The sequence below is a fragment of the Nycticebus coucang genome, chromosome 4, assembly GCF_027406575.1.
Source record: "Nycticebus coucang isolate mNycCou1 chromosome 4, mNycCou1.pri, whole genome shotgun sequence".
NCBI lineage: Eukaryota > Metazoa > Chordata > Mammalia > Primates > Lorisidae > Nycticebus > Nycticebus coucang.
Genome location: NC_069783.1, coordinates 130,098,309 through 130,121,237, shown reverse-complemented (window position 1 = coordinate 130,121,237; position 22,929 = coordinate 130,098,309). Strand labels below are relative to the sequence as shown.

The 22,929-nt window shown below is 47.4% G+C and overlaps 1 protein-coding gene across 4 annotated transcripts in view; it reads right to left on the bottom strand.

Moving 5' to 3' along the window:
- The window catches only part of LOC128583337 (protein HIRA), a 106,248-nt gene that overhangs the window by 54,195 nt on the left and 29,124 nt on the right, over positions 1-22,929 (bottom strand). For 3 of the 4 annotated variants that reach the window (XM_053587510.1, XM_053587513.1, XM_053587514.1), the window contains 9 exons: positions 15,979-16,074; positions 14,696-14,856; positions 12,649-12,816; positions 10,775-10,888; positions 9,262-9,332; positions 8,609-8,738; positions 6,621-6,839; positions 5,379-5,464; positions 822-1,019 (listed from right to left, as the gene is read on the bottom strand). In XM_053587510.1, the coding sequence (XP_053443485.1) occupies positions 822-1,019; positions 5,379-5,464; positions 6,621-6,839; positions 8,609-8,738; positions 9,262-9,332; positions 10,775-10,888; positions 12,649-12,816; positions 14,696-14,856; positions 15,979-16,074 (1,243 nt within the window). The remainder of the gene's footprint in view (positions 1-821; positions 1,020-5,378; positions 5,465-6,620; positions 6,840-8,608; positions 8,739-9,261; positions 9,333-10,774; positions 10,889-12,648; positions 12,817-14,695; positions 14,857-15,978; positions 16,075-22,929) is intronic. The other variant, XM_053587512.1, reaches the window with a different exon arrangement.

Below are 22,929 nucleotides of genomic sequence, written 5' to 3'. Positions count from 1 at the left end.
TCTCTCCTGCCTTCGTGGCCCCTCCTGAGGGGCCTGGGATGCTGCTCTTGCAGTCGTCCCCATTCTCCACCCTTCTTCCCCTGGCTGGCTTGTACTACTACGTATGGGACCTGGGTGGGGCACCCTTGAAGATGTCTCCCTGAGACCTACACACTGACCCTCTCTTCAGATGGCCAGCCATTTCCACCCAGAGGACCCAAGCAGCCGTCTTCAACCCCATGGCTGCTTCCTCCCCACCAGCCTACATACTCTGGGGATAAGGGGGGCCCACCGGTCAACCCCCTGTGCACACCTGGGCCCAGCAGAGTGCAGCCCGGAGCAGGCGCTGGGCAAACCTTCACTCTGGCTCTTAACCAAGCCTGCCTGGTCCTTTTTGACTTCTAACTTGCTTCCTGGGTAAAGGTCTGTGAAGACAAAAGCTCTCTGAGTCTGTGCCCTCCCATTCTGCCTGGGATGAATGGTGGGGCCATGTGCTCCACAGCGCACAGGCCAAGGCTCCCAAAATGTAGTGCAACCTCCAGCTCCCATCTGTCAGAAGGTGGGGCTGACTCTGTGGTGGGCAGCGCATCATGGCAGGTCCCCGGCCTCAGCCTGATCCTTAGTGGGCCGTGAAATCCCTCTTTGTGAAGTGTCAGAGACTCACCTGAGTAAGTTCTCCCCTCCAGGCAGGCCCGATGTGAAATCAAGCATTTCTTTCTTTTTTCATTGAAGGGGCCACAAAGTACAAATAGAATGAAATTCTCTTGCGACAGTTTTGTGACAAACCATGTGCAAACCTGCACTTTCCCCAGGGACAGGAACAAGGCTTGGCGCCCACTGACCTGTCCTTATTGACAGAATCGCCTGCAGGCCTGGCACTGGTGGCTGCCACAGGCTCTGTGCAAGGCTTCGAGGCGCTGAAGGAGTTGGGGGTACTGGAGTCCAGTGGCAGTAGCTGCGGACTGCTATGAGAGGAGAGCATGGTACCCGCCAGGGAGCCCGAGAGGGGGATGCTGTTAAAGAATGCCGTGGAGAAGTCCCTGTCATCAAGCAAGAACAAAAGTCAGCCTCACAAGTCAGATGGCACAGCCACAACTTTATACACTCTTTTTTCTGAGTCCCAAGGCAGTATGTTTTCACGGTAGAAAATTTGGAAAGTTACAGAAAGAGAAAATGAAAATTACTTAGTATGTTATACTTAATTCAATCTAAGAGGGAGAACCACATGTACCACTAAGGAAAATAACAATGTTACTAATTAGAACTGCCAGCGCTTTTGACTGTGTGTCGCACCCTGACCTCAGAGGTGTTACCCGGGTAAGCGCGTCTCAGAAGAAAGCAAGTGCACACACACAAAGAGCCTCCCTTTCATGAAGGGCCATGCAGCGAGCCACTAGGTGGATGTGCCAAAATTTATATGACCCAGCCTCTACTGAGGAACCACAGGGCTGACTCCCACCTTTTCTTATGCCAGAAGCTACTGCAAGAAGGGCCAAGGTATTGCAGTGTTAAGACCCAGGTCCCTGGCCAGACCAGCCAGGTCTACTTTCTTTGCAACTCGTAAGCTCATGACCTTGGGCACTGTAACTACTCTGTTGGGCTTTAGACTCCAGTCTGGAAAATAGAAAATGCCAGGACTCTCCCCATGGGGCTGCTGTCAGGACTAAAGCCCTTAATGTAGCCCACGCTCAGAACACAAAATAGCCCAGCGTCATAGTAATTGTCATTATACCTATGATTCACATATGCACAGATAAATTCCTAGAAGTGGAACTGTAGTAGCAAATGAAGTGCTCACTGCTGTTTTTGGATAAGTATTTCTAAAGTGTCCTCCTCAGAAATTTAAATGACAACCCACCTATGTGGATTGTCCCCATGAGTGCCTGTTTCCCCATAAGCCGTACAATTTTATCAAATTTCTTGACACATGATGATCTGACAGATAAAAAGTGCAGCTCTCTTATCACAGTTTTAATTTTGATGTGAGTGATGCTGAAATTTTTTCATATAGTAACATTTTTTTTTTTCCAGTTTTTGGCTGGGGCTGGGTTTGAACCCACCACCTCCAGCATATAGGGCCAGCACCCTACCCCTTTGAGCCACAGGCGCCGCCTCATATAGTAACATTTGATGCCTTTTGTGTGAAGTGTTTGTTCATATCCTTTGCCTATTGTTCTCTATTTGGTTATTGGTCTATACTACTGATTGCAAGAACTATTTAAATATTTTATTTAATTTATATATTTTAAAAATTCCTTATTTGAGCAGGAAATATTTTCTCCAGGATACTGTGTTTTAACTCTTTATGGTATTATTTTTTTCAAAAAATACACAGCAAAAACTTAATTTTTTGTAGTTTAAATTTTGCGTTATTTGTAGAAAAGACTTTATTTCTAAGATTACAAAAATATTCCTCCATGGGCTCTTCTAAAATTTTAAACAAAAATATTTCAAACAACAAAAAAGTTAAACATTAGAAAAGAAACAATCTCTGAGCTATTCAGAATATATCTAACTTATAAGGTATGAGGCTGGGATCCAACTCTGTTTCTAGAGGGCACCATTCATTGACTGAATTAGCTAATGTTTCCTCAGTGATGTAACGTGCTACCTTTACACTTTCATACATGCTTACCCGGGCCTGTGCTGGACATTCTGTTATACTGTACCGTTCTGTCTGTTCATGGGTCACTGTCTCACTGTTTTGGGTATTATAGCCTTTAAGTTTTAATTTCCGGTGGGGCTAGTTTTTCCTGATTAATCTTCTTCAGGAGTTTTCTCTAAAAAGGAATTGCTATTTCTTTTTCCACATAACTTCAGAGTCACACAAGGTGACTTATGGTTATTTGCATTGGTTCATGTTAAATTTACAGGTTATGGGAGGACTAATGTCTTTACGATGCTGCCCTAGCTAATCAATGGGATATGCATTTCTATTATTTTTTTTGAGTTTTCATTTAGGTCTCTGGGTAGCATTTGAACATGCTCTTCATTGAGATCTGAATTTCTCGTCACACTGCAGGCATTAATGAATGTGGTTTCTTTCTGTATGCGTGCTAAAGGGAGTTGGTGCTACCTGGTCCCGTGCTGACTGTATCCAGCCACATGATGCTCCTTTTACTGTCTATTGTGCTTTTTCCAGCAGATGCTCTCACATAGCATATCATCCTGAAACAATGATTTATTTTACATCCTCCTTTCCAATTTATTCTTTCTCTTGACTATATAGCCTGGAATGTCTACAAGAATGTTTAATTATAGTCACAGGAATGAGCATTTGTTTCATTTTTTAATTTAACTTGAAATAAGATAATTTATCAAGTTAAGAAAGCATCCATTTACTCTCTCATTTTAAATCAGAACAATGTTACTTTTATCAAAATACCTTTTAGGCATCTATATAGAGGTTACTATACAATCTATTCCTTTTTCTTTTTGGTAAATTAATGGTTTCCCAAAATTTGAACCTCTTTGCTTTCCTGAAACAAACCGGTTCTGTTTGTTACAGTTTTTGTAGGATTTTGCACTGACATCCACAATAAGAATGATACAGGATTTATTATGCTCTACCTTTGTTAACATTTTGATATATTATGTTCATTTCCAAAAATAATTCACAAGTTTCTTCTCTACAAACTAGAACATTTTAAATGAAAGTTACCTGACCCTTAGGCGTCTCTCAGAGTGTCCCTATGAGCCTGTGTGGTCGGGTGGCTCTGAGTTAACTCTTTGATTGTGTCCTCTATTTCTTCTACAATAATTTTTCCAATTTAGTGACTTCATTTTCTTCAAAGCCATCTACTTTCAAATTTAGCATAGAGTTGTCTCATTCTTTTGATTTATTCTGTATCTATGACAATCTCCCACTTACAACTACTTCAAATATTCACGCTTCTCTTCTTTCTTAATTAGCTAAGGTAACATTACCTATCTCGTTGCTTGTTAAGACTTGTTAGAACATGAGAATCAGGAGGGAGAAAAGCCTTTAGGACAGAAGGAATCAAATCCTGGTTCCAGGAATACGCACCCCATGGCAGAAAGTGGGCTCAAGGCCAGCAGGTGGCCTCTTCTGCCCTCTCCCAGGTGAGGCCTGGAAGAAGCCACAGGACAGGGGCACCATTGCCTCCCTCCTGCTGGCCCTCCCTGGGCAGCAAGTGTTCAGGGCACATTCTCACACTTGGACTCACTTGGTCCTAGTAGAAAGTAGGCAGGTAGCATTACTCCTGTAATCCTATAGGTTTACAATGGAAAAAGGCTTAATCAAAGGAAAATCACTGTTCTGGAGGAGCCGGTCTCTACTCAGCCAGGTCTTTGCTCTCTGGGGCCTCAGAGCCTGCACACCTCACTTAAGGAGGCTGGATCAGCACATCATATGAGTGAAAGGTTCTTCACAGTTCAAGGAAGCTCTGGAATAGCGCAGGCTGAACAACTACAAAACGAAGATGATGACTGTATATGGCTCTGTAAGGAACTGTCTGAGCTGACTGGCTGAATGAGTGTAAAGCCCAGAGTTTCTTTCCCTTGGGGCCTTATTACTTTTCTAATTGACATACATTGTTTTGAGGAGAATGACCAATAAAAATGCTGCGATGATGGCACAGGGTAAATGAGTCTATTCCTGGCTTTCTATCCCCCACAGGGACATGTGTCTCAGAGACCTACTGTCCACCCAGCAATTCCACTTCTAGGAATTATCCCGTGAGAACAGTCACGGGATAAGATTGTGCTCCAAGATTCATTTATGGTCACGAAAAACTAGATAAACTGAAAGTCCCCAGTTAACGGGTGGGTTGAGTAAATCACGGTACGTGTGTAGGTCAGGAACCTGGATAATCAGCAAGGGAATGCTTCAAGGACTATTTATTAAAACGAACAAATGGTCAAGATACAGTAACAAGTGGGGAAAAGACTGGAATACAGATACCAAAATGTTAACAGTGATTATATTTGAAAGACTGGATTATGGACAATAATGCTTTTTTCTTCTTTGAGCTTTTGCCATTTTCTACGCTTCCAACAATGTTTATATATACCTTTCTAACCAGAAAACGTAGCCATAAAAGGACAAAAAAGAAAGAAAAATCAGTCTGATTGTTTTCCCCGTGTCCTCTAGCACCCTGCCAACAGTGCAGTCCAGAAGATATGCTGTCCCTGCAAAGGGGGCCTCCTGCCGGCCATCTCAGCCCTCACACGAGTCAGGTAGGCACAAGGGCTCTGCTAGGAGCACTGGGCTTGGAGGGAAGCTGGGCGGGCTTAACTCCCTTACTTCCACAATCTTATCAGTCAGGTTGGCCCACCGGGCCAGTGATGACCCTAACTGTGAAAGTGCTAACTGGTGAAAAGAGAGAGGAAGGCCTCCCCAGACAAGGTCACAGAAAGCTCGGTGAATGAATGAGTACCCAGTGTCCAGCTGTGCTATGCAGAGAGGCGTGATTCTTCTCCGACCATCTGCTGTCCGAGTCTCAACTTGTTTCTTCAAAAGATTCTGACAAGAAAGAGTCACATAAAGGAATGAAAAAGTTGCTGCCAACTATTCAAATATTAAAAAAATCAAGCTTCCTTTTCCCTGGTGATGAGATCTACACCCTTAGCTTACTTTGAAGTGTGCAGGACACTGTTAACTGTAGGGACACTCCAGACTCATTCATCGTGTGCCGTGGACTGATGCCCGTCTCCCCTGCACTGGCACCCACCATTCTACTCTCTGCCTCTGAGTCTGACTCTGCTAGATTCCTCCTGTAAGTGGCATGCTGTGTTTGTCCTCTTTGTGTCTGGGCTCATTGTTTAGCTGTACACATTCAACATGTATACCTTTTTGTATTTCAATTATACCCCAAATCAGTAGGTTTAAACAAAATAAGGATTCTAAGAGAATGTATTCTAACTTCCCTTTCTAAGTCTCCTGGCACAACTACACCAAGCCACCGGATCCAAGAACAAGGTTTTTCTATCAGGCACGTGCTCACCTCCCTGCACCATAAAGGATGGCACCTTCCTCTCTCTCACAAGGGCCACAGAGCTGGCACCCAGGCTCGGGGTGGTGAGCACACAGCAGGCTGGGGATCCACAGCTCTGGGGCTAGTGAAGAGACTACAGAACTGATGAACCACGCTCTTGTCTCTGAGCTGGGGATTTTCAAACTGACTTTTGTCACAAAATCCCTCTTCCACAAAAGGCTCAGAACCAAGGGTGACCACTCAAACATTGTCTGAGTCACTGGGGGAGGTCTGCCAACGTGCAAGCTCTTGGAGATGGCTTAAGTTCCTTGGGGATCTCATGTGCTAACCTGTTCCTGCCCACTTCCAATCCCCCATGTGAAACATGGGCTTCAGATGAAGTGAAAGTACCCACTGTTCTTAGCATCTAGAATTTCCTAGAACGGCAAGCAGGTTAAACTTTGGAAGTTCTGGTAAGACATGGCCTGCTCTAGGGCTCCCTGGGACAGGAGGCCTTTGATCAAGGTGATCAGGCTGCATTACCGCCGCATGCAGCTGTGGACGAGGGACCAGTGCTGCCCTGCGCTGGCTGACCAGTGGGACCTGGGCCAGATTCAGCACACACCCTCCTCACTACCACTCATGTCTGTGCCCTGTCCCTGAGCATGTGCCCGTGCCCTCAGTGCTACGTGCCTGAGCTCTCACCTTCCTGATGTCTTCCAGACTCTCCCCATTGACGACACCTGCGACGGAGGTGGCCGAGCCTGGCTCTCTGGCTGTGGCACCCTTCTGGTCCAGCTGGTGCTGCTGCTGCTGCCTCCGCTGGTACTTAAGCATCTCAGGGTTCTCGATGACGGCTGTGGAGAGCTGGGCCTCAGTCATGATGGCCAGGCTCTTGCCATAGGTGGACTGGTGAATGCGGCTCTGGGGGAAGCAGGGAGAGATGCGACATGCAGGCATGAGCACCGGTGTGCCAGGACTGCCCACCAGCAAGGCCCTCCTGCTCTGAGAGTGCAAAGCCCCTGACACCCGCTCTCCACTGCCTCCCACCGCATCCTGCCCACCCTGTTGGCGTCTTGTACCCTTCCTCCATGCTTATGGCCTCCCACAAGTCTGATGCAGAACAAATGCAATCCCCATTGCTTCAACTGAAAGGACGACACTGACACTGCTAACTTAAAGTTCTTAAATATCCAAGGACCCTGAACATCTTTGGAAATCAGATAGTTGGAGGAAGCGTCTGCTGTCAGTGCTTCTGACCAGACACGTCAGCTCCTTGATGAGAGGTTCCCCCAGACCCATTCAGTATCTCTGTGAGCAGGGGAAGGCCTGGCACAGCAGACGTGGAAACACTCTCGTGTGTGCCCCCGCCCTCAGCATGTCCTCATCCTCCCCTCCTCCTAGGCCTTAGCAGTCCTGTGCCATAAGCTGGATAGGGGCCCCACGAGAGCAGGAATGGAGTACCCAGCAGAAGGGAGTGAGTGGTGTGCATGAGGGTGTGAGGAGAAGAGACTCACATAGAATGTGCCAACAACAGAGCAGGTGGGAGTGTGGCCTTCCAGAAGAGGTGCTCTGGAACTTACTCCCTCCCCCGCCACTTAGGCTCCTGTCTGAGTCTGTCCTCCTACCAAGGTTCTCTAGTGTTCCTCAAACACAGGTCCCTGCCTGTGACTTGGGAATGTCAAGCTGGATGTGGTCATTACATAGTCTGCCCGACTCCAAGGAGGCTCAAAGCTGTCCCAAGGGATCTGAGGCCACTGAGATATTCATTCCTTTAGGAAAAATAATGGGCTGCCAGGCCCTGTTGAAGGTGCAGTCAGCAAGGCAGGCCTCTACCCCCCAGGGCTTTGCGTTTTAGAAGGTGGTTACAATAGCTTAAAAGGGAGCTTCTGGCAGCAACCATGTCACTGCAGAGAAAGCAGACAGGCAGCTTTCACAGAGCTCCTTTAGATAAACAGATACATCCTGTCATATGCTGGCAAAGGCCCATCCACAGAACCAGCAAGATTCTAGGTCTGTGTAGGGAGAGCAGGGCCTTTCTCAAAGCCTTGCAGATAGGCACACTGGTACCACTGCCTTGGGCAGAGCAGAGGAGGCCTGGTCCAAAGGCAGCAGCCTGATTCACAATTCCCACTTAAGGGTTACATGTGGTCAGGGCAAAGGGCCCTGCTGTTTATGAGGCTTAGTCACCTCACTGATGAAGTGAATGAGCCCTGCCTTGAAGAATTCTGTGTCATTTAAATGAAATCATACATGTAAACTACAGGGCCCGGAGCCTGGCATACAGTAAATGCTAATAGATGACCAGTACATTGCTATTATAATGGGGAGAGTGATGTGGGCAGGAACCCTGGGGTGTCACCTCAACTCTATTCCAGGGCAAAAGCCTCCCAGAAGGTGGCTTTATTAGCTCAAGAAGAGATGCCCCAAACCGTTTATTAATTTCATTTATTTTTTTGGTTCGGCTTTCTAAGGAACGTATGTATATATGGAAGTCATCATCAATCAAAACAGCTTTATTCTTAATTCTGGGGCTTGTTTCTGACATGAATATCTAAGAACATAAGGGTTACAATCTATAAAAGTTAAACACTCATCAAACTTCTTGTATACCCCAAGAGGATCCAATCAGGGCTCTCACAGTTAGTTCTGTGGCCCCAGAGCCTGTGGCAGCACGTGGGACACCAGCCTACCTTCTCCTCCTCACTCAGGGGATCTCCGAGCTCATCCTGGGAGAAGTCAAGGAATGCCACAGAGCCATCCATGGAGCACACCAGGATGCCCAGTCCATTCAGAGTCCTGAAAGACATGGCCGTCAGCGGCCTGGGAGCAGGAGCTTGAGGCAGATGTCCATGCCTCAGCACTGGTCGGGACAGTACTTTAGAGACGGTCCCCTTCTGTGCCTGAGGATGGTGGGGCGACAACTGCTCCCAAGGGTCCTGGCATCCTCTAATTCTAAGCACATGTACAAAGCATCTTGGACCATATGTTCTGTAAGAATTTTCAATTTCATTTATCTTATTTTTGAAACCATTAAAAACACACACTTCCAGGAAGTATCCATCTAAATGAAGTCACTGAGAAGCAGAAAGCTCGTTTTGGTTCATGGGTGACAGAATGACACCTCATCATGCTCCTCATCTCAGACACATCCTGAGGAGGCATCTCTCACGGCAAATCCTACATTACACATCACCACAGCAATGGGTGCACAGCCTCACTCCCAAGTCACATGCAAAGGGCACCCTCTGTGTCTGCGCTACTGTGCCGCTTGACCTTAAGCACATCCAGGAGGTCTCCTGTTTCAGCATCTCAGCCTATGAACCATAACCAGAATCCACCTTACCAGGAAATATCCATGATGGATTTGTCAAACAGCTCATGGATGACCACCAGTGGCCGCTTCAGACACGTGAGCTGAAGGGAAAGAGGCACCAAGGTTAATGGAATTACTGGAAGCCTTTTCTGTGCACTCAGCTCAGTTAATGAGACCAGCCTAGCAGCCTTGGTCAGAACTTCTGCTGACATTTAAGGCATTTTCAATTCTATTCAAACAGCAGGTGCTGAGATCTCAAACTGTGAAACCAAGGCCTACCAAAAATGTGCATCCTAGGCCGGGCGAGGTGACTCATGCCTGTAATCTCAGCAGTTTGGGAGGCCAAGGCAAGAGGACTGTTTGAGGCCAGGAGTTCGAGACCAAACGGGGCAACATAGTGAGATGCTGTCTCTATAAAAAAATTTTAAAAATTAGCCAGGTATGGTGGTGGGTGTCTGAAGTCCTAGCTACTAGAAAGGCTGAGGTGGATCACTTGAACACAGGGAGTTCATGACTGCAGTGAGCTATGACTGCACAACTGTACTCTATTCTGGGTGACAGAACAAGACTCTTATTTCCAAAAAAAATAAAAATACACATCCAGAGTGGTCCCTGCCTCCAGAGCACACTGTGGTCTAATAGGCTTTATATAAAGACAGCCAGCAAAAGAGAAGACACAGCAGAAGTGGGTTCTGGAAGGGCTAGAATCCAAGCAGAGGGACACACGTGGGGCAGCTCATAGAGAGACTAACACTACTATTAGAAAGAAATGAAAACCTGTCTGCAAAGAGACGTGTGCAGAGTATTCATACCAGCTTTAGTCTTAACATCTTAAAACTGGAACAACCCTAATGTCGACCAACAGGAGAACAAACAAACTGTGGAATATTCACGGAGTGAATACTACACAGCCATGGCAAGGAATAAGCCACTGTTTAGTGTAGCAACATACGAGTCTCGAAAACATTATGCCACGCAAAGAAACACAAGACACAGAACAGTAAACACCACCCCAGTGTGTCTGCATGAAGTCTAAGAGCAGACCAAAATCACGTGACAAGAGGCCATGGGATGGGTGCCTGGGTGGGGCAGAGCACAGTGTTCAGGGATGAGGAGTGTTCTAGGCAGTGGTGACAATGGTTATAAACACACAAGAGTGTGTTTCACCAGCTTCACCAAGCTGCAATGAAGGAGCTTTACACATGTCAAATGTCAATAAGATTATTCTATTAGGAACCAAACGCAACACACTGCCTGTGTCACTGACCACCCACTGAGTGTGCCTGAGTCTGGTGCTGCAAGAACTGCTCTGGCAGGGGGTCAGGATGGCCTCTCCGGGCTGGCCCAGGTCCAGTCCCCAGTGCTTCCTTCCAGGACAGCAGGAGAGTCTGCTGTCGCTCAGGGAGGAGCTGACCCAGGCATAGGTAGGCAGTACACTCTATCACCAGCAGCCCTGGGTCTCTCTTTCCCTCAAGGCCTCCAGGCTCACTACCTTCTCAGCCCATCGTTCCCGCCCTGCAGCAAAGCTCAGGGTGGGGCTCACCCAGACAGAGAGCGAGCGGTCCTTGCTGCCAACAGCACAGCAGCAGTACGGGCAGCTGGGCTTCGCAGAACTCCCATTCTTCTGCTTCTTTTTGAAGATTTTTGGGTTGAATTTCTAAAGTCAAATAACAAATGTTAAAATATTAATCAAGCATCAGGTATGTACCCCATGCCCAAGCATCAGAAACATACCAAAATCCCAGCCCACTGGTGGGAGCACCCTGACATTCTGCAAGCCCAGGCAGTGGGCATTATTGTTTCTTCATAATCACCTACGAGGCATTTGACTGCTGATGACAAGAAAGCTCAGAGAGGTCAGAAAACACGTGCAGTCACCAAACCAGCAAGTGGGGGAATGCGGATCTAAAGCCTGCACCACCAAACTCTCCCTTTCTCTCCATCCAGCCAGGTGATTAGGATGGGTAGCTACTAAAACTGGCCCTTCTTAGTTCCCCCTGGCTGGGCCAGGTCCAGCCTAGGACTAGGGTAGGGCTGGAGACAGGGGGAGATGAATGAGCCTGCAACCGGGCTTCAGGGACAAGACTGCTTCACATCTTTGTAAGGGAGGCAAAGGGAAGGGCAGGAGGCGCCTGACCCACAGTGCTCTTTCTCTCTTCACTGGATTTGTTGTTCACAACCACAGCTGTCTATCAGAGACGTATGCTCAGCCACAAAAGGCATTCATGATCTCACTGCACCTGGGACCATGGCTACGTCACACAAAGGTGCCTGATTGACTGCTCAGCCCAGGGAGCCATCCCCAGTGTCACTTGCTTATTGGAAGCACACACTGAGCTTCTAGCCACCTTCCTAGATTGAAAGGGGATGGGAGCTCTTAGACTCCCCAAGCTAGGACAACTGAGGGTTGAGGAAGGGTGGCTCCTGAGAACCTGGTGTCAGGTGGCCTGCAGAAGTTATAACTCTAGGCTGGCAGAAATGGCCAGGGGGAAACAGTGGAGTGGAGTGGAGCAGACAGAACCTGGAGACAGAGACCCTGGCTTGAGTTTCCACCCCCACCAAGTGGCTACAGGGCCTCATGGAGGTCGTGACCCCTTGTGACGCAGCCCCCATGACCTCACAGAGCTGCTCGGAAGTGGTGGTGAGGACTGCATGAGAGAATCACATAGAAGCACTGTGCTATGTACGAGGCATTGATCTTCAAACATTTCAGCAACAAAGCCCTGTTTTAAACAAAATCTTACATGGATTCTAATACAAAAAAAATTTGATGAGCAGTATTTTATTTATATAAAATTTATGTACCTGCATTCAGGTACAATGTATGACATTTATTTTCAATTTGAGCACAGGGAATGATAAGCATGTCTGCACCAGGGCCCTGAATAATTCTTCCCTTCTATCAACCTTAGACTGCCAATCTAGTTATATTGGGAAAACCTTGGTTCTCACAGGTTAGCTGCAACCACATAACAGCTTCCTGCAGGCACTCTCGGCACACTCTACAGCAAAAGCCCTTCTCAAGTCCACCCCAGCTCTGCTTGTGTTCTCTGCCCTCCACAGGATGGTGAGGAGATAGCTCCTAACTCAGGAACCCACAGCATGTGCTTGCAGGTGTGACAGACTACTGCTGGATATGGGGACGAGCACGCTGTTCAGGGGGTGCACCAGGAGCCAGGCGAGGGGAATACTGGGCGTTGAGCTCCTGTGAACACTTCTGCAGATGTAAACAGCCAGTATGGGGCCTCAATGTTCTTAACCAAAGACAAATTTTAGTGATATTCTCTGTGTTAAAGCTTGCCAATAAAACACGTGAATATATATTCCATTTTATAAAATTACTTTCTAAGTATTTAAACAAGAATGAGTATGTGCTGAATCTCAGGGCACTTCTCCTCAGACCCTGCACACACTCACCACGACAGTCACTGCTTTCCGATGCCCAACGAAGTCCATGTTGGTTTTCCAGCCCTCCCGTTCAATGATCTGGGCAGTGGGGCCAGAATTGTTCATGGCGTGGGCAGAGACCAAGTAATGCCCGTCAGGTGACCAGCTGAGCCGCAACACGTGGGTTGTCCCTCCACACTGAAAAAAACAGCTGCACTTGAAAGGAGCTCAAGACCAATTTTGTGACCAAAACTCTCGCCTCAAGAATAAAATCAAACTGATTTACAAATGAATGATGGTAGAGCATGCACCCCGAGCTTCTGCCATCCAAAGAGGGCTCTGTCTACGAATTTGGGGACTACAGCAGGCCACCTTCCTCCCACCCCCCCAGGAACTGAACAAAGAACTCCAGCACAGAACCACATGAAGGCCACCTCTTTGAACCATCACCTCCGTGTGAGTCAAATCTCTCTGGCTGCTGACTCACATTTGTACAGCACCCGTGAACCCACCACATGACGTCTGCAGAGCCTCCGGGGGGTGTGCTGACGTAGTGAAAATACCCCTGACACACGGAAGCCTAGAGGAGCTGGTGTGCTCACTCTAACAGTAGTGAGGACACCAGCCAGGAGAAAAAGGTCCACCATGTTCTTTAAACTGTAATATGCACAGCACAAAGGTACTGTCCCCGACTCTTCATGTTCTTTCACCTGCGTTGTGACATAATATGGGTCCAGAGCCAGTTGCCGAAAGCTCAAGGTGGGCCTAGAGCAGCCCTAAGGACTTACAGCCTAAGATCTTGCCCTCACACCCCCACAATAGGACAGAACAAAGCAAGCTCTGAGTGCGGTTACATCACCGGGCTTAACTTCCAGCCCAGGCCACAGGACCCCCATCCCATCTGAGGTGACAGGACGAGCCCACCCAGACGAGGCTCAGAGCGCTGCCAACTCCTGCTGATACTCAAGACACTTTTGTAGCCCCTCTGGGAGCCCAGCTCATGGGACCCCACTTGCTTGGAGCCCTAAGCAACACCAGAAGATATGAGAGCCCATGTCACCTGTACCAAACAGCTGGAGCCAGAGGACAGGACTAAGCCAGGTGACACGGTGTTCATACCCCCAGAGAGCCACAGAGGACAGGACTAAGCCAGGCGACATGGTGTTCATACGCCCAGGGAGCCACAGAGGGCAGGACTAAGCCAGGTGACATGGTGCTCATATTCCCTGGGTGGGGAGCTGGTGTCAGTTTTGGGGGAACTGAACATATGGGTTTCACTCCCCTCCTGCAGCCAGCCCTAACCAGCAGTAAATGCCTGTTCTTCTGCAAAGCCTCACTCATGTGTACCTTGCTCTGAAGCCTTCCCTGATGCAGTCACTCCCTTGGGCTACTTCTGCACACTCTGGACATACCCATCAACATACTTAACAACTGACATGAATGTCTGTCTTTTCCACAGGGCTGTAAGTTTCATCTCAATCCACTTTTATATTGCAGCACCCAGTACTGCCTTATGTACAGTGGACACTTCAGTGTCAAGTGAATAACAGTGATCTCGAGCTCTCATTCCACTTGAAACCAGAACTCAGAGGAAGAGGTAACAAAATACCATAGAAGCTACCGTAGTCTGATTGCCAAACATTTTGCAAGCTGCACTGCACAAACAAACAAGCCAGGCTGCAGAGCAGATACAACAAACACAGCTGCAGTACAATGAGGGGTGACTGATGAATCTGCCCATCACGCCCTGACCCCACAGCAGCCACTCTGCAGGTAACTCGATGGGTGACACAATGTGTGGGGACATTTCCAGTTATATCTTCAACTTTAAAATCTATAATGTTTTTTCACTTTAAAGTTGGACAATAAACAGTTTCTCAGAAATGAAAGATTTATCACCTGACTCTTAGGGCCAGAGTGTGCACCCCAAGGAACCCTGACTGGCCTGCACAGACCCCTGGACCCCATGCATTTCTCCCCCATATGATCTGGCTACGGCCAGCAGCCCTTTTTGTGCCAAGTCAGTAAGAGGTTGAAGCAGGTGTGGGGCTGAGCTCCCTGGGCCATCTCCAATCACCTCATCAAAAGGCTTGGTGATGCTGGTCTCTAGCTGCCAGTCCAGCGTCCTCCACACCTTCAGGCTGCGGTCATCAGCTTGAGAGGCTATGTATTTACCAACAGGGTCCCAAGTCAGCCCTTTCACCAAGCCAGAATGGCCTCTCAGAGTAGCTAGAATTTCTGTGAAGAAAAAAGTAACGTGGAAAGGCGTCACCTGGGAAAAGCAATGACCCTGCATAGAAAACACAGCTGTTAATTGGTGGGTCACAGGATGGATCTCTAAGAGAAGGGACTTCAACAGTCTGCCTTGGCCAGCCTCTATTCTGGGCATACCAGAAGAGCCCCCTCATCTGCTCTCCACCAAGGCAAAAGCCACCAGAAGAAAGGACTGCACCAAGGAGGCAGCACACACAGGGCACCAGTTTGCACAGAGCCGCTGCTCTGCCCCTGTGTCCTGTCTGTAGGAGGCGGTCCCGCCCACCTTTGCTGCCCTTCTTTGGCTGTGACATCAGCCCTCATATACATTGTGTGCACCCTACCTCTGGGCTCTTGTTTCAGCTCAGTCATCATCCCCTCTGCAAAGCCCCTGAACAGAGGTGGACTGGTACAGACTCGGTTCTACAAAAGATGGATTTTTCTTATTCATTTGTTTAAGATCACAAGTCATTTCCATTCTCTTTGAAAGCCACCAGCAGCTACCTGTGCCTTTCTGGCAGCTACCTGGGAAGCAGGCCTCACAGCTCAGGGGGCTGGATACTGGGCTGAGTCTTTTTTGTCATGGCTGAAGATAAAGCATGCAACTTTTATAGACATGCGATCCAAATGCCACCCCATCTCTAAAACTGTCCTTCCACATCCAGACTAATGTCCCTACACATGCTGGTGGCTTTCAAAGAGAATGGAAATGACTTGTGATCTTAAACAAATGAATAAGAAAAATCCATCTTTTGCAGAACTGAGTCTGTACCTGTCCACCTCTGTTCAGGGGCTTTGCAGAGGGGATGGTGACTGAACTGAAACAAGAGCCCAGAGGTAGGGTGCACAACAATGTATATGAAGGTGCTGGTGGCCCCAGTGCCAGTCTCAGCACTCAGCTACTACTTTTCTTTATTATAAATCTCTTTGTAACCTTAAACAAAGGTAACGAATAAAGAAAAAAGGAACTGAGTCACTGAGAAGATACGTGAACCCTAGGCCACTGTGCTGTGCCTGCCACCCCCAGGCCTGAGAGACTCCCTGCACCTCACAGGCTGCTGCTGCAAACTGCCAGTGCCCACCGCCACCCAGTCAGAGGGTCCGGACCTGGGAACTTCACAGCATTCCAGATGACCACGGTGTTGTCCACGCTGCACGAGGCCAGCCAGGCATCATGGGGAGACCATGCTACATCCATCACATCTGGAAGAAGACAGAGGCTTGTAGTAAGATTTCTTACCTGATTCAGACCCAGTGGGAGTGGGCACTTGGCAGCACCCCTGTATGCTAGCTGGACCAGCACCCCTGGGGTTCTCATCTCTTGTGGACACTTGATCTGGGACTATCACAACCAGACCTTTTCTTTAATCAGCCTGAACAAATTCTCTGCTGAAGTTTTTCAACCAGCCACAGAACATGAAGCATCTAACTGACCCCAGTGCCTCACTCCTCTTATAGACAAAGCAGCTGAGAGCATGGCTGAGGGCTGGGGAACCACATGGCATCACCCATGCAGGGGAACCCAGGCCTGCCACTTCCTGGGTGGGCGGCTGGGACACAGCTTTCAGCCCTGCTGACCTGCTTCTCCAGTCCTAACAGGACTCAGCCCACTATCCAGACTGTTCTCTGAAGCCTCTGGGTAGGAGACAGACAAGAGTAAGCACTTGGAGGGATGCCTGAGACAGCCGGAGCTCCAGGGCTGCTTAATAACTGAGTGCCAGGCAACTCCACCTTCTCGTGCTCAAGAACTAGGCCTCACCTCCCAGACCTGCCAGGAGCACCCCTTCCCTTCTAAGCCTCCTAACGGAATGAATAACGCTCTTTTCTCATCTGCCAAGTGCAGAATGAAAAACAAAACCCTTCCTCACAGAGTTCCTGTGAGAGTTGACTGTGAGAACTGCCACAGCACCCTGCCAGGCACACACCAAGGCATCGATGAGGTCAGCTGCGACGATGGTGCCAACCTTGCCTATCCTGCCATCAGGGGCGAAGGGCGCGGTCTTGGTTATTTTTCCAACCGCAGCGCCTGGTGCAGTGCTAGGTATACAGAAGAATGATTGGTGAGTTGAAGAAACAGACAGCTATAAGGTAAGAGCTATTGAGTCCTTTCCCCATAGAACTCTTTTTAAATAGATATAAGCAATTTTTTTTAGTTTATAAGAATCTTCAGGGACAGCCTGCCGATTTTTGTCCACACTGTGCTGCACCTGGGGTTCACAGACCGGATGGACTAGCACGTGCATTTTGTGCTCGGTGCCCTATGTGATCTTCGCAGCTTCTTTTCTTTCTGTTCCCGAATCCCATGTCTCTAAGAGTACTCACCGCTGTAAACAGACCTGATTTAACACCAAACACTAAGTAGGTCCTCGTTTTTCATGCTAATGCCCCCGGGTGTGTATGTGTCACTCTGGATTATACCCCAGAGTGGAAGTCTGGGCAGAGTATCTGAACATCTTCATAGGTCTAGAGACTCACAGAATTGTATACTGCTTTTCTTTTCTGCTTATGTTTTTATTCAAGAGACGTGGTCTCACTGTTGCCCAGGCTGAAGTACAGTGGCACAATTACAGGTCACTATAACCTTAAATTCCTGGCCATAATGGATCCTCCTGCTTCAGCTTGGGAGGGTTGGGGTTACAAGTGTGAGCCACCACGCTTAGAATGCTTTGCAAAGATGCCTTAGGAACTTATATACACGTCTTTCTACATGTAGAATGTCTGCTTCAAAACTCCTATTAGCAATGAGATTAATGACTTTTTTTCCTTCAGACTGAATTAAGTACATTTCATATTTTGAAATTTTAGTTTAATTATTAGTGAAAGTGAAGATTGCTCTCATCTGCTCATCTATTATCTAATATCTCTTTGGACTAATGTGCTTAGACTGTTGTGACTGTCTACTGGGAGGTCTTCTGTATAGTGGGTTTAATAAACACGACACCAGGACCTAAAAAATGAAGAAAATAAGAACTTTCTCTAGCAAATTAAGAGAAAGAAGGGCAGACATGTAAACATAAGGGTTAATCTGTGGTACCCAAGTCCTAGAAGATCAGAGAAGATGGGTTCAGATGGGAACCCAGCAAGAAGCTGTGATTTCCTCAGCAGTGTCCGTGGACTAGCTGTAATGCAGCATTGCCTGCAAATGTCCCCGTCCAGCTCTCTGTACTCCACTCTGTCCGTGGACTAGCTGTAATGCAGCATCGCCTGTGAACGTCCCTGTCCAGCTCTCTGTACTCCACTCTGTCCGTGGACTAGCTGTAATGCAGCATCGCCTGTGAACGTCCCCGTCCAGCTCTCTGTACTCCACACTCTGTCTGTGGACTAGCTGTAATGCAGCATCGCCTGTGAACGTCCCCGTCCAGCTTTCTGTACTCCACACTCTTGTGTAGTGAGGACTGCTGTGTTATCTCCTTTTGTGATTTCTTATACTGCCTGTTAACTCTACTAGAAGACCGATAAACATTCAACTCTGTTTTCTTCTGGTTTAGTTATTTAGAATGATTACCTCTTTAATATCTGGAATTTACTTTGGTATATTCTATATTGAGTGAGAATCTAAATTAATTTCTCCTCCTTTATAAATATGTCACATGTGGGGAAGGATCCACTTTCTGACAAGTGACGCCTCCCTGATGATACCCCAAGCTCTTAGGTACACCGCAGTATTCTTTTAGTGGTCCCAGCTTTACCCCAAATGCTTGAATGTTTGTGTCCTGAGACTCTGAATGTCTCACCAGTAGCATTACATAGTGCTTATCCTTTCAAATGTCTTTTGGAGTCATTGCTGAACTTCTGTAGTAAATCCACATATGATTTTCTCCCTAAACTCCAGGTCTGGAGCTTCCGTCTTCAGCCTGTACATGCCACCCCCTTTCCTTTGTTGTGGATCTATACATCCAAGATCCTGCCCTCACTTAAGGGTCATCACTCTTGGTGATTCCAGGAGGATCATTCTCCTAACACCTAACGCTCTTGGTTCCTTAAGCTCCTCCTCCTCGACCAATGACCTTGGCTTCCCCTACCTTCATCCCCATAATCACGCCCAGAGACCTGCCATGCCAGATCACTGCAACACTCTTCTCAATTCCAACTTCTCTACACTCCAGCCGGCAGCTGCGTGCTTCCAGCTCACTCTCAGCTCCAACAATACCTTAACACCACCAGGAGCCCAACTCTCCTGAAGCTGCGGTCCCCCCACTGCCTGCCGCCTGCCCATGTCCTCACCTCCAGCTGAGACCCCACCACTCCACCCACCACCACTTCCCGTTCTCTTCTCTGTCTTCCTAATCGCCTGAAGCTCCATCCAGTTCAATCCAGCTCTGCTCTTCCCCAGAAGAGCACACTCCAGTAAGGCTTTGACTCAGTCACACCAACGTGAACTGCACTTGCCAAGGCCTCCAGCAGCCTCCATGCTGTCTTGTCTCAAGGTCAACTCTCGATCCTCACCCTGCCTCTCAGCAACATGTGGCACGCAAGCTCTGTCTTCTTAGGCTCTCCTCACTCTCATGACTGGCCTCTCTTTTTCAGTTTCTTTTGCTGGTTTCAACTCTCCAACCCTTAGGGTCCATCCTTAGACTCTGTTCCTACCCAGAACCTGCTCCTGTACTCAAGACTCATATCTCCAAATACCTACTCAGCATGTCCACTTACACTGGCAACCTTAACATGTCCAAAATCAAACTCTAAAATATTTCCTCTAACAAACATTTTTATTTCTACCCTGCTTCCTGCAGACCTCCCTGTCTCAGGTTACAGGAACTGCATCCTTCCCCTTGTTCCAGTCACTGCACTCACTCATACCCTCTGCTTATCTCCTATCTGACCCAGCAGGAAATCCACCTCTGACCTCTTCTGACCACTTCCATGTTACATCCTAGGTCTGACGCACCATTGTCCCTCACCTACATTACCACAGCTGCCCCCTCACTGCCCTTCCCACTGCTGGCCTGAGCCCTCCCGACAGAGACTCCCCACAATTGCTGCAGGCCTCAATCCCTGCCCACATCCCTCCTGAGCCTTCACCTCTCACTCAGAAAGGAGCCCTCACAATGGTCTTGCAGGCCTCCCAAGTCCCTAAGGGGTCCTGGACACATCAAGTGCCTGTCCATGCTCCAGGGGCTTTGCTCTGGGTGTGTCCTCCACCTGCATGGCCACATGGCTGTTCTCTCACGGCCATCTGGTCTCCTCAGATGTCACCTCCTCACTTCTAGCAGTGAGGACTGAGTGCTCATCATGAAAACGACTTGTTCCCTGTCAGGCTCTTGAGAAGAACAAAAATTCCTTGAGAAAAGAATAGTGCCTGGCACATGGCAGGTGCTCAGTATATATATGCTACATAGATGAGTAAGTATTAATTTAGGAAAAACGTGTTCTCTTCAATCTTTCCAATTATGAAGTGGGCTTTTTGTATTGTTCAAAAAAAAGCTGTGGTTTAAATCCTAGAGATCTTGGTAAAATTACTTATTCCTGGTTATTTACAAGTTTTGATCTTACTATGTATGAGTTCCTTTTCTTTTCTTTGCCTTTTTTTTTAGAGACAGAGTTTCACTTTGCCACCCTCAGTAGAGTGTTGTAGCATCAAAGCTCATAGCAACCTCCAGCTCTTGGGCTTAGGTGATTCTCTTGCCTCAGCCTCCCAAGTAGCTGGGACTATAGGCACCTGCCACAACGCCTGGCTATTATTTGCTGCAGTTTGGCTGAGGCCAGGTTTGAACCTGCCACCCTCGGTATATGGGGCCGGCGCCCTACCCACTGAGCCACAGACACTACCCTGTTTCTTTTTGAGACAAGAGTCTCAAGCTGTTGCCCTGGGTACAGTACCATGGCGTCACAGCTCACAGAAACCTCCAACTCTTGGGCTCAAGTGATCCTCTTGCCCAGTTTTTCTATTTATAGAAGAGACCGAAGTCTCACTTTTGCTCAGGTTGAACTCATGAGCTCAAGCAATCCACCCACTTCGGCCTCCCAGAGTGGCAGGATTACAGGCGTGAGCCACCATGCCTAGCCTTGCCATAGGTTTTTAAAAGGCATAAAACTCTATCAAGTAAAGGAAATGTTTTCTATGAGTATTCCCCCCAAAAGCATTTTAATTAGGAATTGATGCTGAATTATCTAATATTCCTTTTAGAATAGCTAAGGTTACTCTGTGGTCTTCCTTATTTAATATCCTAGTATGCTAAGTTACACTAACAGATTCTCTTGCACACAAAATTATGACAAGTCATATTTAATCATAATAAATTCTATTTTCAAATATTATATTCACTAGTATGATTTCTGATTTTCCTATCTTTATTCATATTGCTCTATGCTTTTGTTTCACTTTATTTTTCTCAGGTTCTGAAAAGCAAGGGTTGTATTTTCTTTGAAGGATGAATATTTCTAAGTTCTGTATAATTTTTCTTAAAAAGCTTAAAACAATGTAATCACAAATAATTTAGGATCAGGAACTGATCTGAAGATAGCTTTCCGTATCTTCATTGGTTATTACTCTGTTCACGTTTTCCTAACCTTACGGTATCAATTTTGAAAACTTATATTTTCTGAAAAATTGTTGTTTAAGTATTTTGATTTTTGGTTTGTACTTTCGTTTAATAGTATAAACATTACCTTGCGTTCTTTAAGGCGATTTTCCATCTGGGTTAAATGTTTTTCTAGATCTTTAACTAGGTTTTTTCTCCCCACCCCCCAATTAAGTATGTCAAGTATATACTTCTCATAGTTTGCTTTTCAAAGATCCAGTTCGTTCTTATTTGTTTACTTCTGCTTTTCACTGATTTTTCTCCTTGAATGGTACTGCCCACACTTGCTACTAGAACCAGTGAATAACGATTGGCAAATACCCCAACTGAAGGTGTTCAGCCCTACCTGCCTGGGGAAGGAGCCCAGGGGGGTGGGCAGGACAGAAGTAAGTAACCTCACGAGAGACCCCACCCCATGAGTGCCCTCACAGACACGTGCATCAAGTTCCGGAGAAGCCCAACTGGACCTTTCTGTGAACACGATGACGTAAGGGCCAATTACATATTCTAATTGCTATTAAACGGTAACAATGCTACTGCTTCAGCTTTCAAAAAACATGGACTCAATCTGTGCTCACCAAGAAATGGGTTTCTTCTTTAAGCCATCTACTACTGACTACTGCTGAGCATATACTGCCAATGGGTTACAGATGATGTCTACCACATCTCTCGCTCTGGCCCCACCTTCCCCTAGAGCTCCAGACTCAAGTCTCAAATTTCTTGACATTCTCTCCAGCCACCCAAAGCCAGCACACCCCATGCTGAACTGATGTCCATCTCCATGAGCCGGTTGTCTTTATGGTCTCAGCAGAATCACCCAGCCAGGAATCTACCTTATCCCTCCTGGTGCCCTGTCCTAAACTTTCAATCCAGCCGTCTTCTCTCTTTTTATTATTTCGGATTAACATGAGGTACACACTGCACGTCACTATGCTCGCTGATCTCATACCCTGTATCTGACCCACCAGGAAAGCCCTGCTGACCACTTCCATGTTGCAACCTGAGTTGCACTGTTTGCATCTGTAAGATAAAGCCCAGCTGTGGCTGCATCCTTCACTGAGGAAGTGTGGCATACACCTCCACATTGCTCCTTCTTGGTAGGAACCAACCGACTCTCCTCCCCCACCTTGAATTTAATTGTGTCGTTCTCTCATGTTAACATGTTGTTGTTAATCCACAAGTTTCAAATTAGTATTGAGTACATGTAATGCCTGTTTTTCCTTTTTTTTTTAGAGACAGAGTCTCACTTTGTTGCCCTCAGTAGAGTGCCTGGCGTCACAGCTCACAGCAACCTCCAGCTCTTGGGCTTAGGTGATTCTCTTGCCTCAGCCTCCAGAGTAGCTGGGACTACAGGCACCTGCCACAATGCCCAGCTTTTTTTTGGTTATAGCTGTCATTGTTGCTTGGTGGGCCCGGGCTGGATTTGAACCCACCAGCTCCAGTGTATGTGGCTGGCGCTTTAGCTGCTTGAGCTACAGGTGCCAAGCCTGTTTTTCCATTCTTATGATACTTTCAGTCTTCTCCTTTCTACCTCAAT